General features: G+C 38.4%; 3 protein-coding genes across 4 annotated transcripts; 2 read left to right on the forward strand and 1 right to left on the reverse strand.

The window, feature by feature from the left end:
- Positions 1-298: 298 nt before the first annotated feature.
- itih2 (inter-alpha-trypsin inhibitor heavy chain 2) lies at positions 299-6392 on the forward strand. The gene is made up of 21 exons (XM_033989233.2): positions 299-492; positions 630-662; positions 823-861; positions 1078-1250; positions 1319-1423; positions 1484-1646; positions 1731-1838; positions 1916-2041; positions 2102-2218; positions 2306-2474; positions 2569-2694; positions 2801-2982; positions 3056-3241; positions 3446-3585; positions 3668-3840; positions 3926-4054; positions 4192-4305; positions 4389-4587; positions 4663-4835; positions 5173-5284; positions 5360-6392. The coding sequence occupies exons 1-21, from the start codon at positions 394-396 to the stop codon at positions 5505-5507; spliced, it is 2814 nt and encodes a 937-aa protein (XP_033845124.1). The 5' UTR covers positions 299-393; the 3' UTR covers positions 5508-6392.
- kin (Kin17 DNA and RNA binding protein) lies at positions 5773-8202 on the reverse strand. Its single transcript, XM_033989237.2, has 12 exons — positions 7947-8202; positions 7757-7851; positions 7641-7684; positions 7423-7545; positions 7133-7317; positions 6973-7021; positions 6841-6892; positions 6642-6762; positions 6419-6547; positions 6246-6345; positions 6045-6145; positions 5773-5912 (listed from the first exon to the last, which is right to left on the reverse strand). Exons 1-12 carry the CDS (start codon positions 8058-8060, stop codon positions 5850-5852), a joined length of 1176 nt encoding a protein of 391 aa, XP_033845128.1. The 5' UTR covers positions 8061-8202; the 3' UTR covers positions 5773-5849.
- Positions 8203-8493: 291 nt separating this feature from the next.
- Positions 8494-11341, forward strand: atp5f1c (ATP synthase F1 subunit gamma). 2 transcript variants are annotated; one of them, XM_033989240.2, is made up of 9 exons: positions 8494-8568; positions 9034-9068; positions 9445-9576; positions 9648-9855; positions 9950-10093; positions 10162-10226; positions 10321-10476; positions 10561-10657; positions 11143-11341. In XM_033989240.2, exons 1-9 carry the CDS (start codon positions 8528-8530, stop codon positions 11144-11146), a joined length of 882 nt encoding a protein of 293 aa, XP_033845131.1. In that variant the 5' UTR covers positions 8494-8527; the 3' UTR covers positions 11147-11341. The 2 variants fall into 2 exon arrangements, with proteins under 2 accessions (XP_033845131.1, XP_033845132.1); XM_033989241.2 differs by lacking the exon at positions 11143-11341 and having other exon boundaries at positions 10561-10661.
- Positions 11342-13414: the final 2073 nt, after the last annotated feature.

Below are 13414 nucleotides of genomic sequence, written 5' to 3' on the forward strand. Positions count from 1 at the left end.
AGTTGTCATGTTTACCCCCTAGTGGTCAAAAACTAAAACGCACATTGACACACATCTTGATGCTGCTTCCACTCATGAAGAAAGCACACCACAAGTAGTATAGATATAATATATAACAACAAATTGCCTAAATATAGCTATATACAAATGAGTGTATTATATAGTATGGTTTAAAGTACTGTGCATATAATGACTTCCTATGGCATTATAATGACCTTAACTGTCCTATTTAACCCGACTCTACAGGTCAAGTTTCAAAGTTTCCTGATGCTTTGTAGAGAGGATGAAACACCACAAATATTGACTGGGCAGAGAGTCAATCAGCACAGTGTATTTTAACCTGTAGCCAGACTTTCACAGGGCTTCCTACAGTAAGACTGTGTGAACAGCAACATGAAGTTTTTACCATCTTTACTGATCTTTGGGCTCCTGTTTCTACAATACATCCATGGATTTGAGTTTGTTATAGATGGAGAATGGGAGGAAGATATGGTAAGTGTTAACACAAACCCTGTTTTCATAAATTATTTTTACTCTCAAACGAGTCTGTGCTATAGTGATAGCCACTCTCTGAAATCCTAATAACTTGTCAATATTGGAGAAAATTACTGTTTTACTTTTTTTTTCAGTCATCAGATTTAGAACAACATGAGAGACACAAGGTAAGATTTTCCACTTGTTTATGTTTTTATCTACAAGGCATTTCTTTTTTGTTGTTTTTGAAAATAGCCATGGTCTATATCACTGAAATGAAATTTTGAAGTCCCCAGAGCACTATAACAAGATGTTTAAACCATTTTAATGTATAAATTTGTGTTTCAGAGAGCCATTTTGACTAGTGAAGAGCAGACAGACTTTCAGGTATGGCCTCTACCACTGTGGCAGAGTTTATGCTTATCTAGAAATCAATGTTTGTCTGTTTGTCAAAATTCTCATGACTGTCAGGCTATTGACTTTTCTTTGATATTTTAACTAAAAAAGATGTGTTTTTGGTCAAATTCGTGCATTTAGAAAACCCAAGAATGTTTCTAGTCTTAATCATAACCAATAATAGTTTGTGATTTTATCTTTCCACAGATTGTCAGTGGTGACGACATCACAATCAAAAGTTACAGAATAGAGAGCCATGTTACGTCACGTTTTGCTCACACCACCGTCAGAAGCCATGTGGTCAACTCTGGGGCCAAAGCCCAGACCATTGGCTTCAATGTGCAGATCCCCAAAAGAGCTTTCATCTCCAACTTTACCATGTCGGTCCTCAGTCACTTAACCATCTCCCTGAGTTTGACACATAACTGACATGTTCCCCTCACTGCAGGAATGTGAATGGAATCATTTTTAAGGGCTCGGTTAAAGAGAAGTCAGTGGCACAAAACCTTTACAATCGTGCCAAAGCCAGAGGCAAAGCAGCAAGCATCCTGAGGTAAAAAAAAAAAAGGTTTTGTCAAATTGAGCTGGGTTTAAAATAAAATGTTGTTCCTAGGGCAAACTCCCAGGACATGGAAACCTTTCAAACAGAAGTTTATGTGCCACCTGGAAGTAACATTGAGTTTGAGCTTAACTATCAGGAAATGATGCAACGCAAAATGGGCTTCTATGAGCATCAGCTGTACCTGCAGCCAGGCAGACTGGTGCCACACTTTCAGGTGACATGATCATCATTTTGTGTTGCCATGTCAGTGTAAATGTAAATGTGAGTGTACACATCCCTGACCCACACATCTCTCCAGGTTGACGTCTACATTTTTGAACCAAATGGAATTTCAAAAGTAGAAACAACACACACTCTTGATAGTCATTTTGCAGAGCTTATCAAAGTTTCCACTACTGATGACAAGGTAACCCTTTATTTTTCTTACTAAATTGAAATTTTGGTTGAAATTTGAAACTTCTTTTTTGTAACATTTGTTGTTAGGCTCACATAGTATTCAAACCCAGCCTGCAACAGCAGAGAAAGTGCAGCAACTGCACTGACAGTGCTATAGATGGTGTCCTTAATGTTATATATGATGTGAAGAGGGACAACAATGGAGAACTTCAGGTTAGTAGCCATATACATTCAAAGTAAAGTGTTAATCTTACTTCATTTTTCATTTCACAGGTCTCAGATGGCTACTTTGTTCAATTCTTTGCACCAACAAATCTCTCACCTCTTCCAAAAAACATTGTTTTTGTGATTGATGTCAGTGGTTCTATGTGGGGGGTCAAAATGAAGCAAGTAAGTTCTGCTTATTGGTTGATTATGAAATACTGACACCATGTGGCCGTTGTATAGAATACATTCAATCCTTATTTTGTTTCTTAGACAGTGGAGGCCATGCAAGCTATTCTAGATGACCTGACCACTGATGATCATTTTAGCGTGATTGACTTTAACCATAATGTACGGTGTTGGAATGAGGATTTAGTTTCAGGCTCAAGATTACAGGTTGGAAATGCCAAGAAATACATCCAGGACATCAAACCTAATGGAGGTATCTGATTGTGTTTTCCACATCTTTACTTTAGATCACAGTATGATACAAAGTAAAGTGGCTTCATTTGTACATGCTTTCTACGTATGTTTAGGCACAAACATTAATGAAGCTTTGATGAGGGCAGTTCAGATTCTAGTGAGAGCATCCAATCAGGGGCTCATAGATCCCAGATCTGTGTCTATGATAATACTGGTGTCTGATGGAGATCCTACTGTGGGTAAGATGTCCTAACCTATGATTGTACTTTTTATGATAACCTGTGGCTATAATTATAATGTAAAACTTAGTTTAAACGTTTCCATAATAAAGAGTTATCTTTGCAGGTGAGACCAAGCTCAGTACTATCCAGAAGAATGTGAAGCGAGTGATGAAAGAGGATTTTTCACTCTTCTCTTTGGGCATTGGTTTTGATGTGGACTATGACTTCCTGGAGCGGATAGCTATGGAAAACCGAGGAATCGCACAGAGAATCTATGCAAATCACAATGCTGCTGACCAACTACGAGTATGCTCCTCCAAACTAATAATTTTCTTAGAGAGGTGTTGACTTAATATATATATTTTTTTCTCCACGCAAGGCATTTTACAGCCAAGTCTCTGCTCCACTTCTGAGAAGGATCACAATTCAGTTCCCAGAAGATTCAGTGTCTGACGTCACCCAGAATCAGTTTGATAAGTTCTTCAGTGGCTCCGAGTTGGTGGTGGCTGGAAAAGTGCTCCCCTCTGATACAAACACACTCACCAGCTTTACCACTGCATCAGCTGTAAGAACATTTTTTACACCGCACACTGCTGTTTACATACAAGAGAATGCATTGGTACTAACACTGATGTTCACACAGGGATGCAGTGTGTGTGTGTGTGTGTGTGTGTGTGTGTGTGGTCACATTTGTATTATAACATTTTCATGCAAAAAAGGTATAACAGAAAGTGCTAATTAATGTATAATGCTATATGTTTACAATCAGGCTCGTCTGGATCTCACTCTAGAGACAGAGACAGACACCACTGAGCTGGATCAGCGGCTGGCCAACCTGCACCACTCGTTTCCAGGTTTTGCTCGACAGTTGTGGGCTTACATTACCATCAAACAGTTGATTGCTGAACGGTATGGGAGGCTGTTAACATAATTTACATGTGGTCCCATTAGCTTCTTCATTGTTTGTAGCCACACTGTGTCTTTTCCACAGGGCTATGGCTTCAACAGCAGCAAAAAAGCGAAAGATTACTCAAAAGATCTTGTCTCTGGCAGTAGACCATCAGTTTGTCACTCCACTTACTGCTTTACTGGTGGAGAGTGAAGACGAAAGTGAGCGACTCTTGGCTGATTCTCCAAAGGATGCCAAGCATGGCTGCTGCCCAGGTTACAAAGCAGTATTTTGGTGCCCTAAACCATTGCCAACTGCATTTATCCATTTAACATGTTTTTTTTTCACACTGTTTTGTAGGTGGAGGTGTGAACCCAGTACCGCTGGTTTATCACCATCCCCCCTGGGTCCAGATGTCTACTCCTGCTCCTCCCAGCCAATTCTCTAAAGGTCCAGAAGAGTGGGCCTTGCCCCAAAAAGTCAATTTAGGTAATGTACAAGCCCATCTGTTCAATATAAAAAATAACAACCCCCCCCCCCCCCCCCCCCCCCCCCCCCCAAAAAAAAAAACAAAAAACAAAAAACAAAAAAACAACCAACTAATGCTGCAGTATTGTTCTCCCCAGTGGATAACGATCCTCACTTCATCATCCACCTGCCAAGACACAATGTGGATGTGTGCTTCAATATTGATTCTAAACCAGGCCATATTCTCAATCTACTGTCTGACAGTGGTACAGGTATACAGTGCATATCTGCATAAATGTTCTATGAATTATGTGTTATGTATTAACCTTTCACTGCTTGTGTATGTTTTCTGAAGGTGTTGTTGTAAATGGTCAGCTCATTGGCTCAAAGAAGTTGTACAAAAACAAAGTCAGCACATATTTCGGGACTATTTCCGTGTACTCCCAGCCTGAGGGAGTCAGTGTCACCGCTAGCACTGACAACATCACTATTTCTGATGAGAGAAACAGCCATGTCTTTTCCTGGGATGCCACAGCAGATATCACACAGGATGGGTATGTTTATACTTATACTGCAATACAGACTAGGCTATATCCTTTGTTTACATTTCTTAATTTCTTTTGTTTTAGTGTGAGGATACACATTATGAAGAAGTCAAATGTTACTATCACAATAAATGGTAACATTCAAATTACTGTTCTGCTTCATCGGATTTGGAAAAAACACCCTGTTAATGTTGACTTCCTTGGGATCTATATGCCTACAAACAACCAGTACTCTCCACTCGTCCATGGTCTCATAGGTAATATAAACCACATTTTGTTTGCTCGACCAGGACACAACAATGCAGGGTAGTGTGAACAGGTGAAACGTGATGGTGGTGAAGAATGCAAAGAGCGAGATGTCAGGAGCAATTATTACAGTAGTATGGCATAAACAAGGCATATAATTGCAATGAATTTGTTATGACATACAGTGAACTAACTAAAGCACTAAGAGATACTCCAAGTAAAATTCACTGATATCCCGAATTGAAAAAAGGAAGGCAAATATCCAGTACTACCAAGATGTACCTAGTAACATGGGGTGTTTTTCAAGATGCATAATGTATTCTAAAGTCTTTTTTTTTTTTGTTACAGGGCAGTTTTCCAGAGAACCCGATGTTAACGTGTATGACGTCCGTGAAGGAGTGGACCCTCTAAAGAAGGAGGCTACAATGGAAGTGAAAGGCAATCAACTTCAGGTTACTAGGTAATCACCAAATAAATCACACAAATATGAATGATCTCTTGATATCACAATAAATGAATACGCTGTGTGAACCAGGGGCTGGCAGAAGGACTACAGGACTGAAAAGAAACATGGGTCAATCGTCTACTGCTGGTTTGTGCACAGTAGCGGAAAAGGATTTATTGACGGTCACTACACTGATTACATCGTCCCACATCTGAACAGTTTTCTCCAGATGAATTAAGTGCTCTCACATGTTTTTATTAGTCCTCTTGGCTTACGTAACAAATACAATGAATAGTAAAGAGAATGAAGAGAAGACCTGATACTTCAGTCAAAAGGATTAATGTGAAAGATATAACCAAATTTGACTTGTCTGTAAGTAAATACTAAAAATTTGAATTAAACAATTCCTTTATTACAAAAAAGTATTTTCCGATCAACAGGTAATACATAAGTTAAAAGCTCATTGAACTAATTTGTCTGGGATATTAAAATATACAAAGAAAGGTTTGAGGTTGTAACTCTGACACAGTAGAGTGACTCCTACACTTTCTGGGCTTCAAAAAGACCAATGTGCCAGTCATCAGGCGAGTTTGGAGAAATCTTCATAGGCAATGTTATCCACTCTCCGCCCCTTCTGTGGACCCTGGGAGGAACACAGGAAATTATTACCATACTTTTTGATAATAATATAACCATAATTGTACCATATATACTCCTATAAATATATATTGCATACATAATTTTATTTCTATTCAGTAAAAGCACAGTGACTTACTGAGTCAAGTGTTAGTGTAGCACTGAAGTTTTTCTCATCAATCCCTTCTAAAATAGCTTCTATATCTCTGTATTGACCATTCAAAATCAAAACCCTTTTGCCTGTAAAATTATAAAATTAGCAATCAAATTTAAACAACTTAACAAAAGTCAATTATTTGAACCTAACAGCTACTGATTTCTTGTTGAAAGTTGAGTTTACCTGGTGCAGGTATGACTGTCTCAACATGATTTTGGTCCAGTTTCAGTTTGTCTCCTGAGTCAACCATCTTTACCACAGCTGTATATTTTTCGTTCACTTCCTGTGGGGTAAATATGATTATTAGCAGCACACAGAGTTTACTCCTTATAAATAAATTTGTGACAATATCTTACCACAACAACAGCCTTCTTCTTATGGTACCGGTCTCCCAGTCTTTTAGTAACAACTTTGACAATGATGTTAGGTTGTAACCAGTAATCAGTTTTCACCGGTTCGTGTTTCTGCCTCCTCCGTTCTTCCATCTGAAGAAAAAAAAAAAAAAAAAAAATATCAAACTAATATAATTCAGTTTCAATAATATATTCTTTGCAGAGATAGCTGAATGTAAGGCTCTACCTCTTTGATCTCTTCAAGAGCAGATTTTTTCCTCTTGCCTTCTTTAGAGCTTGAACTGGAGGACATGTCTTTTCTTTTGGTTACTGCTGCTGCTTTCAGTGCACTTGCACCCAGTAAAGAACTAAAGCAATATTTAGTAATATTGTAAAATGTAAGTAATGTATAATAAAGAAAATATATACCTAAAAGGGTTGTTTACCTTGACTTTGATGGTCCAGCCACAGACGCAGTGGCTCCAAGGTTAAATGCCACTGTACAAGGCAATACCAATATGATTAGTTAACGATTAAAAAACAAACAATATAAAAATAGGCTAAGGACAAAACTATACCTTTCTCTTCTTCATTCTCTCTTTTGAGCTCAGTGTAAGCTGGGGTGTCCTGAAAATACAAACATTATACACTTAAAAAATGTATTTAACACAACTTTAAATTAATATTTATTGAGGTGTTTTGGTTTCAACGTTTGCTGGGAGGACAATTAGCACTTACATCCTCCTCTTTGCCATCACGACCTCTTCGAACCTGCTCCTCTATAAAACGTGCACTGCGCTCTTCATCATCCAAGTCATGCTTTTTCTTCCTTGCCAGTTCTTCTTGCCGTCGAATAGTCTCTGGGTCGCGGTCGATGTATTGGATATACCAGCCTTTAGGAGTTTCATCAACCTTGCACAATCCTAGAAAAACAGCCAAAAACAGATTATTTTTGTGCTATAATAATAAGATGTATTTTTCCACGGTATGAAAATATACTGCTTTTATAGTCTTTAAATGTTCCCCACCTTCTCTTCCCAGCCATTTGGTGAAGTCAGTTAAAGTTTCCCATCGAGTAGAGTTCATATGGATGTGCTCTCGATGACTGATGTACTCATTATACACAATGTTGTTATGCACACGTTTGGTCCCTACAAGAAACAGCAATTGCAACTTACTGAACCAACATAGAGTAAGAAAAGAAAAAAAAAAACAAACAAAAAAAAACAAACAAACCTAAACTTACCAAAACGTCTTCTGAGCAGCTCAACAAAATCATGTTTGAACTCACTGAAAAAGTCAAATATTAATGTCAGTATTATTTCAATATTATTTAAGTTATTAGTCAAATTCTGGGCTTACTTTGAAAAGTAGTCCATAAACTTGGAGGGATTTTCTGAGGCTAAAAGCAGCTGCCTCTGGTGGGACTCTGACATACAATGGCATTTGAAGCCGTTCTAAACAAAGCAAAAGAAAAAAAGAAATACAATTTATAGAAAGAAAACATACACCTAAATAATGAAGTAATGAAGTAACGAAGAAGATGGCTTACCTCATCTCTGCATTGTTTTTGGCACATCTGACAATACCATCTTAGCTTTTGTAGACCCTTGGCTTTTATTCGATTACTAATAGCTTTTGGAGAGAGGAAATCCGCTTTTCCCATCTCGACTTAACGCTCAATAAAAACTCTTCGGACAATAAGTAGACAAAGCAGCAAAACTGTGGACACAAACAACAACCCTTTTTGATTTTTAAAGACACTCACTAAATGTTTTCCTTCCACGACTAGAGCCGAGTTTCCGCGTGTAGGTTCCAGGATCTCGCGATAACCAAAACAACTCGCGAGATACTCAGTTGCTTTCGGGTACTACTTTTGTTACTCTTTTCTATTATTATATTGTTATTTTATTATTATCTAAAATTACAAAAATATTGAAAGTACAGTGTAAATATATATATTTCATCATGAATATGCTAATAACTATTCGTATTTTTGTTTGTATTCACGTACCTGTATTCACAAACGAGTATTTTTAGTACGTACGATTTCTCCTGAATGCATCGTTCGTCCATTTTACTCTTATCCTGCGCTTGCGCACTCCTGCGCATCTGACCTTCATTGGAGTAACCATGTTCGCCAGGACCAGCGCTTTGGTGTTCTCCCCACAATGGTAAATGGAAATCAACAAACATTTTATTGATTGTCTAGATTGATACCCTTTAGTATGTGTTTTAATTGTCGGGTGATGGAGGAACTTCATTGTTGTGTTGGCTGTAGACCGTGCATATACACACAAGGACGTGCTAACGTGCAGGCCGCGGCTAATGAATGACAGCGTTATTGAACCAAGTTCAGCCGTTTAAAGCTAATGTTCCAACATTTAGAGTCACACCTGGAAAACACATGTGTAGATATTTGCAGGGTTACATTGAATTAACAGGTTTGTCCTCCGGCACAGTCAAAACATTGAACAGAACCAACTTAAACGTGCTAATGGATCTTGATAATTCATCGCCAATTAATACTGGCCTAATCTAACTAAAACTGTGCAGAAGGTTCCATAACATGTTTTCACTGTATGTTTTAACATTACTACATGGTAAACGATATGTATCTTGTATGTTTATTTCCACAGTGGGCAGGTCAGGAACATGGCTACCCTGAAGGACAGTAAGTACTTTCTTCTTCTGTTTATGTTTTAACACCTCAAATGCTTTTTGGGTATAGAAGATGTACTCAAGAACCCATCACAGGGAAAATGACATGGAAAATGAAATCCGTAACACTTAGGCATGTAATCATTGGGTACTGTGATTGTATTCTTGATGTATGGGTCACTATAATGATATACAGAAACTATTTTGATTGATATATATATATATATATATATATATAAATATATAAATTTATATGAGTGACATGATTATGATAGTACAGCAAAAATGTTTTTTCATTCAAATAATATAAACTCTTTTTTTCCCCACATTGCTGTCATTGTTGTTGACTTAAGAATTCTTTTTTTTTTTTTTTCTTCTTCTTCTTCCAGTCACCATTCGGTTGAAGTCCATCAAGAACATTCAGAAAATCACAAAATCCATGAAGATGGTGGCAGCAGCAAAGTATGCTCGTGCTGAGAGGCAGCTGAAGCCAGCTCGTGTGTATGGAACTGGTGCTCTGGGTATGTTTCCCTAGGAACATCAATTGTTCCTTAAATACTGGTTTATAAATAACAATTACTCCTATTTTCAGCCCTGTATGAGAAGGCTGAGATCAAAGCACCAGAAGAAAAGACCAGCAAGCATCTCATCATTGGCGTGACCTCTGATCGTGGACTTTGCGGAGCAATCCACTCTGGAGTGGCCAAGTTGATCAAGAATGAAATTGCCAACCTCACTGGTGCAGGCAAGGAGGTCATGGTGGTAAATGTGGGAGACAAGCTGAGGGGTCTGCTGCATAGGTACAGGCGGTCTCTTGTCAAATTTGCAATATTTAAAAACATGAACATAAAGCCTAAAGTAATCTTGACTTGTATAAATTATTGTTTTTTCCAGAACTCATGGAAAGCACATTATGCTTAACTGTAAGGAGGTGGGTCGTAAGCCTCCCAGCTTTGGAGATGCCTCCATTATTGCCACTGAGCTGCTTAACTCTGGGTATGAGTTTGACCAGGGAGCTGTTGTCTTCAACCGATTCAGGTACTTTTTTAATTAAATTACTTTATTGATTACATTTGGGAACAATAACATTTACATATGTTCTTCAGGTCTGTTATTTCTTACAAGACAGACCAGAAGCCTGTGTTTTCCAATGACACAGTTGCTAATGCAGGTAAGTTAAGGTGGAGATGTAATCCACATTGCACAACAATATTGCATGTAATTAATTTCAGATAGATCTCAAGTATTTTTATTGCCTTTTGCAGAGACAATGGGCATCTATGATGACATTGATGCTGATGTTCTGAGGAACTACCAAGAGTTTGCTCTAGTAAACATCATCTACCTGGCCCTGAGGGAGTCGTCCTGTAGTGAGCAGAGTGCCCGTATGACTGCTATGGACAGTGCCAGCAAGAATGCTTGTAAGGATTACATGCATGCTCATTTTTATTGTAACACTGCTATAGAGTTAGTATTGAGTACTAACTTATGTCTGTTTCCTCCAGCTGAAATGATTGACAAACTGACCTTGACCTTCAACCGCACCAGGCAAGCTGTCATCACCAAGGAGCTCATCGAGATCATTTCTGGAGCTGCTGCTCTGTAAGTTTCAACATAATTGATTTTAACACAATTGATACAGTTGTCAACCTTTCCTTAACACGAAGTCAAGAATATAATGAATTTGTGGAGTTCCTCATTAGATGTACTCTTGGTTCAGGAGTAATAAAAAAAAAAAAAAAGTATCCTGAAGAATTTCTCAATTGTGTATTTTAAACTATACATTTCTGATTTCAAAACTGCTTATTTTTTCATTAAATGTAAACTAATCTGATTTATTAAATATCTTCTGCTCAAAACAAAGGAACTGATGCTTGTCTTTACTGAAGAGGTAATATCAGATGATGATGATGATGATGATGATGATGATGATGATGATAGAAACTAGATTGTGCTGTAGTATAGCAACAAGTATATTAAAGTATAGCATAGACCAACAATAGATTGGGCTGTGACTCTTTAGTTGTTTAGTTATTGGTTGAATGACTGTCCTACTCTGAGCTTACATTTGGGTCCTTTCTTTGCAGATAAATTGGAGCAATCATCATTTCCAGTATCAAGTGCTCTCCATCGTGCTTCAGACCTGTCAGAAGTTAAATATGTTCAAATGTGCTTCTATTTGTAAAGTATACAGAGACAATAAATCTTACAGAAAAAATGTATCTTGGATTGCAATGTATCTGTTCTTTTAGGTCATAATAAATGTTCAAGTCAATTTTAAGGTTCACCTGATGCTTATGTTTATTACACTATTTTAATAGATCCATGTTAATACAGCACAATCTTTTTTGCATTAATCTGTACACTGAATTCATGAGAGTTTTGTAAAATGTTAATTTGTGCATAACATATTCATGTAGTTGATAACGGTAACTCTCTGGCTTCAAATACTAAGACAACCATTCTATGTGCTGAATGACCAGGAAGAATGTTTTGTTCCATGTTGGTTATCTGCAATTAGTAGACATGCATTTAAGCCAAAGTGCTGTGTATCTAAAACACACTTGAAGCAGAGCGGCACTGACTGGTGCTTGACAGGGAATTATTCAAATGTATGCATTTTAGTCAAAATTTGAAGTCATCTCACATTTGTAAGGCTCTGAGTCTTAATTCTAAGGCCTGTTTTATAGCAAAGCATTTGACACTGAGGTTATGATGGTGGAGGTTTTCTAAACTTCTGAGCCAATTTATCAAACAAACAAAATGAAACAAATGGTCTGGAGCCATAGTTTGGACATGCCATTTCAAGCAAATGAAGAATCCGCTTTTATGTAATAGGCACTTTACCCACCAGGTGGCGCACAAATACAAGGAGACTTGGATGTTGCAGCGCTGGCTCTTGAACAGTAGGCCTTTTGAACCAAGACCAATTCAACAACACACGGGAAATGAGCAGACTACGAGAAAGTTTTTCTTTATGATTTTGTGCCCATTTCTATAAAGCTTTACACCCGATAAAGAGTCGAATTGAGCCTATAGTCTGCACAGGATCTTATAGCAATATAGATTTAGAATGTGGTGCATGGTGTAGTCGTGCGTAAGTGAGTCTGTTCTGTCCTGCAGGCCGTGTTTGCCTATTGTATCTGTGCTTGTTATTGTTTACTCCTGAGGGAAGCCAGAGCGATTGGATCTGAACACTGAAATTACAGCGATGCCAGACTCTGATAAATGCAGCCACGAAACTGCAGCCTCCTCATCTCCATCCTTCTGTCGAGGCCACATAATCCCACAAGTCATAGACGGGCCTGAATAAAAAATAAAAAAAAAACCCAAAAAACTTAACCTTTTTAGGCAGTTTACAGCTTCTGTTGGGAAATATCAAACATCCAACTATGTTTTGGACCATGATGACCACAGATTTGTGACATGACATTGCCAAAGTAGACTAACTCATTAAAATCTTCACCTAGATGTTTTTTTTTTTTTTTTAAGGCAGGTTAAAGGTCAAACATTATCCTTCTTTGACTCTTGCTACAAAAGCTTAATAGCCAACCCTAAAATAATGTTACAGGTCTACTGCCACAGTCTAAGCACGATTTCTTGTAATATTCTTCCTAGGCCTACAATAAAATATGCACAAGTCTTCTTATCAGCCCATAATGAAAAGTGAACATTAGAGAGTAAGCGTCTGAAAGAAAGGCCAAATGTGCGCGCGCCTGGAAGTGCGTCTCTGCATTTAAGTCTGTATGAACGCGCAAGAAAGAGCCGGTGAAGAGCCAGTGAAGACATCTGAACATTGTGTCTGTGCGTTCCCCGTCCCCGCTCTGTATTAGCTTCACCTCGTTATCGTTATCGCCCCGCTCCATTGTGGCATGACGCGCGGAAAATGATTAGAGGAACAGGTGACAATGGAGGAAGAGATTTGTGGCTTTACCTGGGGGCAACGCCACTGTCAGGTACAGCTGCATTACACTCAAAAGAAAAAGACGCACAAAAGCCTTCCTTTTCCTACTTTAAAACACTCGTGTCTGCTTCAGGGGCGCAGAACAGGGAACCAATTGAGCGCTTCCGTGCTTTTGCTTTGAGGGAGTTGCTGCAGAGGCTTTGAAAGAAAGAAAGATCATCTAGTTTTTTTTTAGGTGGTAGTCGGGCTATGGGGTGTTTCCGTGTGTATTTGTAAGGAGCGTGTCTTGTGATGTAGTAACACCGGGGCATTATCTAACCCCCCTCCCGTTATCTCGCCCCTTAAAGCCTACACAAAGCTATCTGCGCTGTGGACTTTTCTGACTATTTATGTCGGACAAGGTCAGGATCGTTTAAACTGTTCGGCCTCCTTCAGCCCCTGCAGATGAGATAGCA

This window comes from Periophthalmus magnuspinnatus, chromosome 23 (assembly GCF_009829125.3).
Source record: "Periophthalmus magnuspinnatus isolate fPerMag1 chromosome 23, fPerMag1.2.pri, whole genome shotgun sequence".
Lineage (NCBI taxonomy): Eukaryota > Metazoa > Chordata > Actinopteri > Gobiiformes > Gobiidae > Periophthalmus > Periophthalmus magnuspinnatus.

What these genes read in the sequence shown, in the direction of transcription:
- itih2 (XM_033989233.2), top strand. Translation starts at nt 394, where the DNA reads ATGAAGTTTTTACCATCTTTACTGATCTTTGGGCTCCTGTTTCTACAA. An exon ending in AACAACATGAGAGACACAAG is followed by an intron (nt 663 to 822) that starts GTAAGATTTTCC and finishes TTTGTGTTTCAG; the next exon opens with AGAGCCATTTTGACTAGTGA. An exon ending in GGGGGGTCAAAATGAAGCAA is followed by an intron (nt 2,219 to 2,305) that starts GTAAGTTCTGCT and finishes TTTGTTTCTTAG; the next exon opens with ACAGTGGAGGCCATGCAAGC.
- kin (XM_033989237.2), bottom strand. Translation starts at nt 8,060, where the DNA reads ATGGGAAAAGCGGATTTCCTCTCTCCAAAAGCTATTAGTAATCGAATA. An exon ending in CAAATGGCTGGGAAGAGAAG is followed by an intron (nt 7,318 to 7,422) that starts GTGGGGAACATT and finishes CTGTTTTTCTAG; the next exon opens with GATTGTGCAAGGTTGATGAA. An exon ending in CTACACTAACACTTGACTCA is followed by an intron (nt 5,913 to 6,044) that starts GTAAGTCACTGT and finishes TGTTCCTCCCAG; the next exon opens with GGTCCACAGAAGGGGCGGAG.
- atp5f1c (XM_033989240.2), top strand. Translation starts at nt 8,528, where the DNA reads ATGTTCGCCAGGACCAGCGCTTTGGTGTTCTCCCCACAATG. An exon ending in TTGGTGTTCTCCCCACAATG is followed by an intron (nt 8,569 to 9,033) that starts GTAAATGGAAAT and finishes TTATTTCCACAG; the next exon opens with TGGGCAGGTCAGGAACATGG. An exon ending in TGACACAGTTGCTAATGCAG is followed by an intron (nt 10,227 to 10,320) that starts GTAAGTTAAGGT and finishes TGCCTTTTGCAG; the next exon opens with AGACAATGGGCATCTATGAT.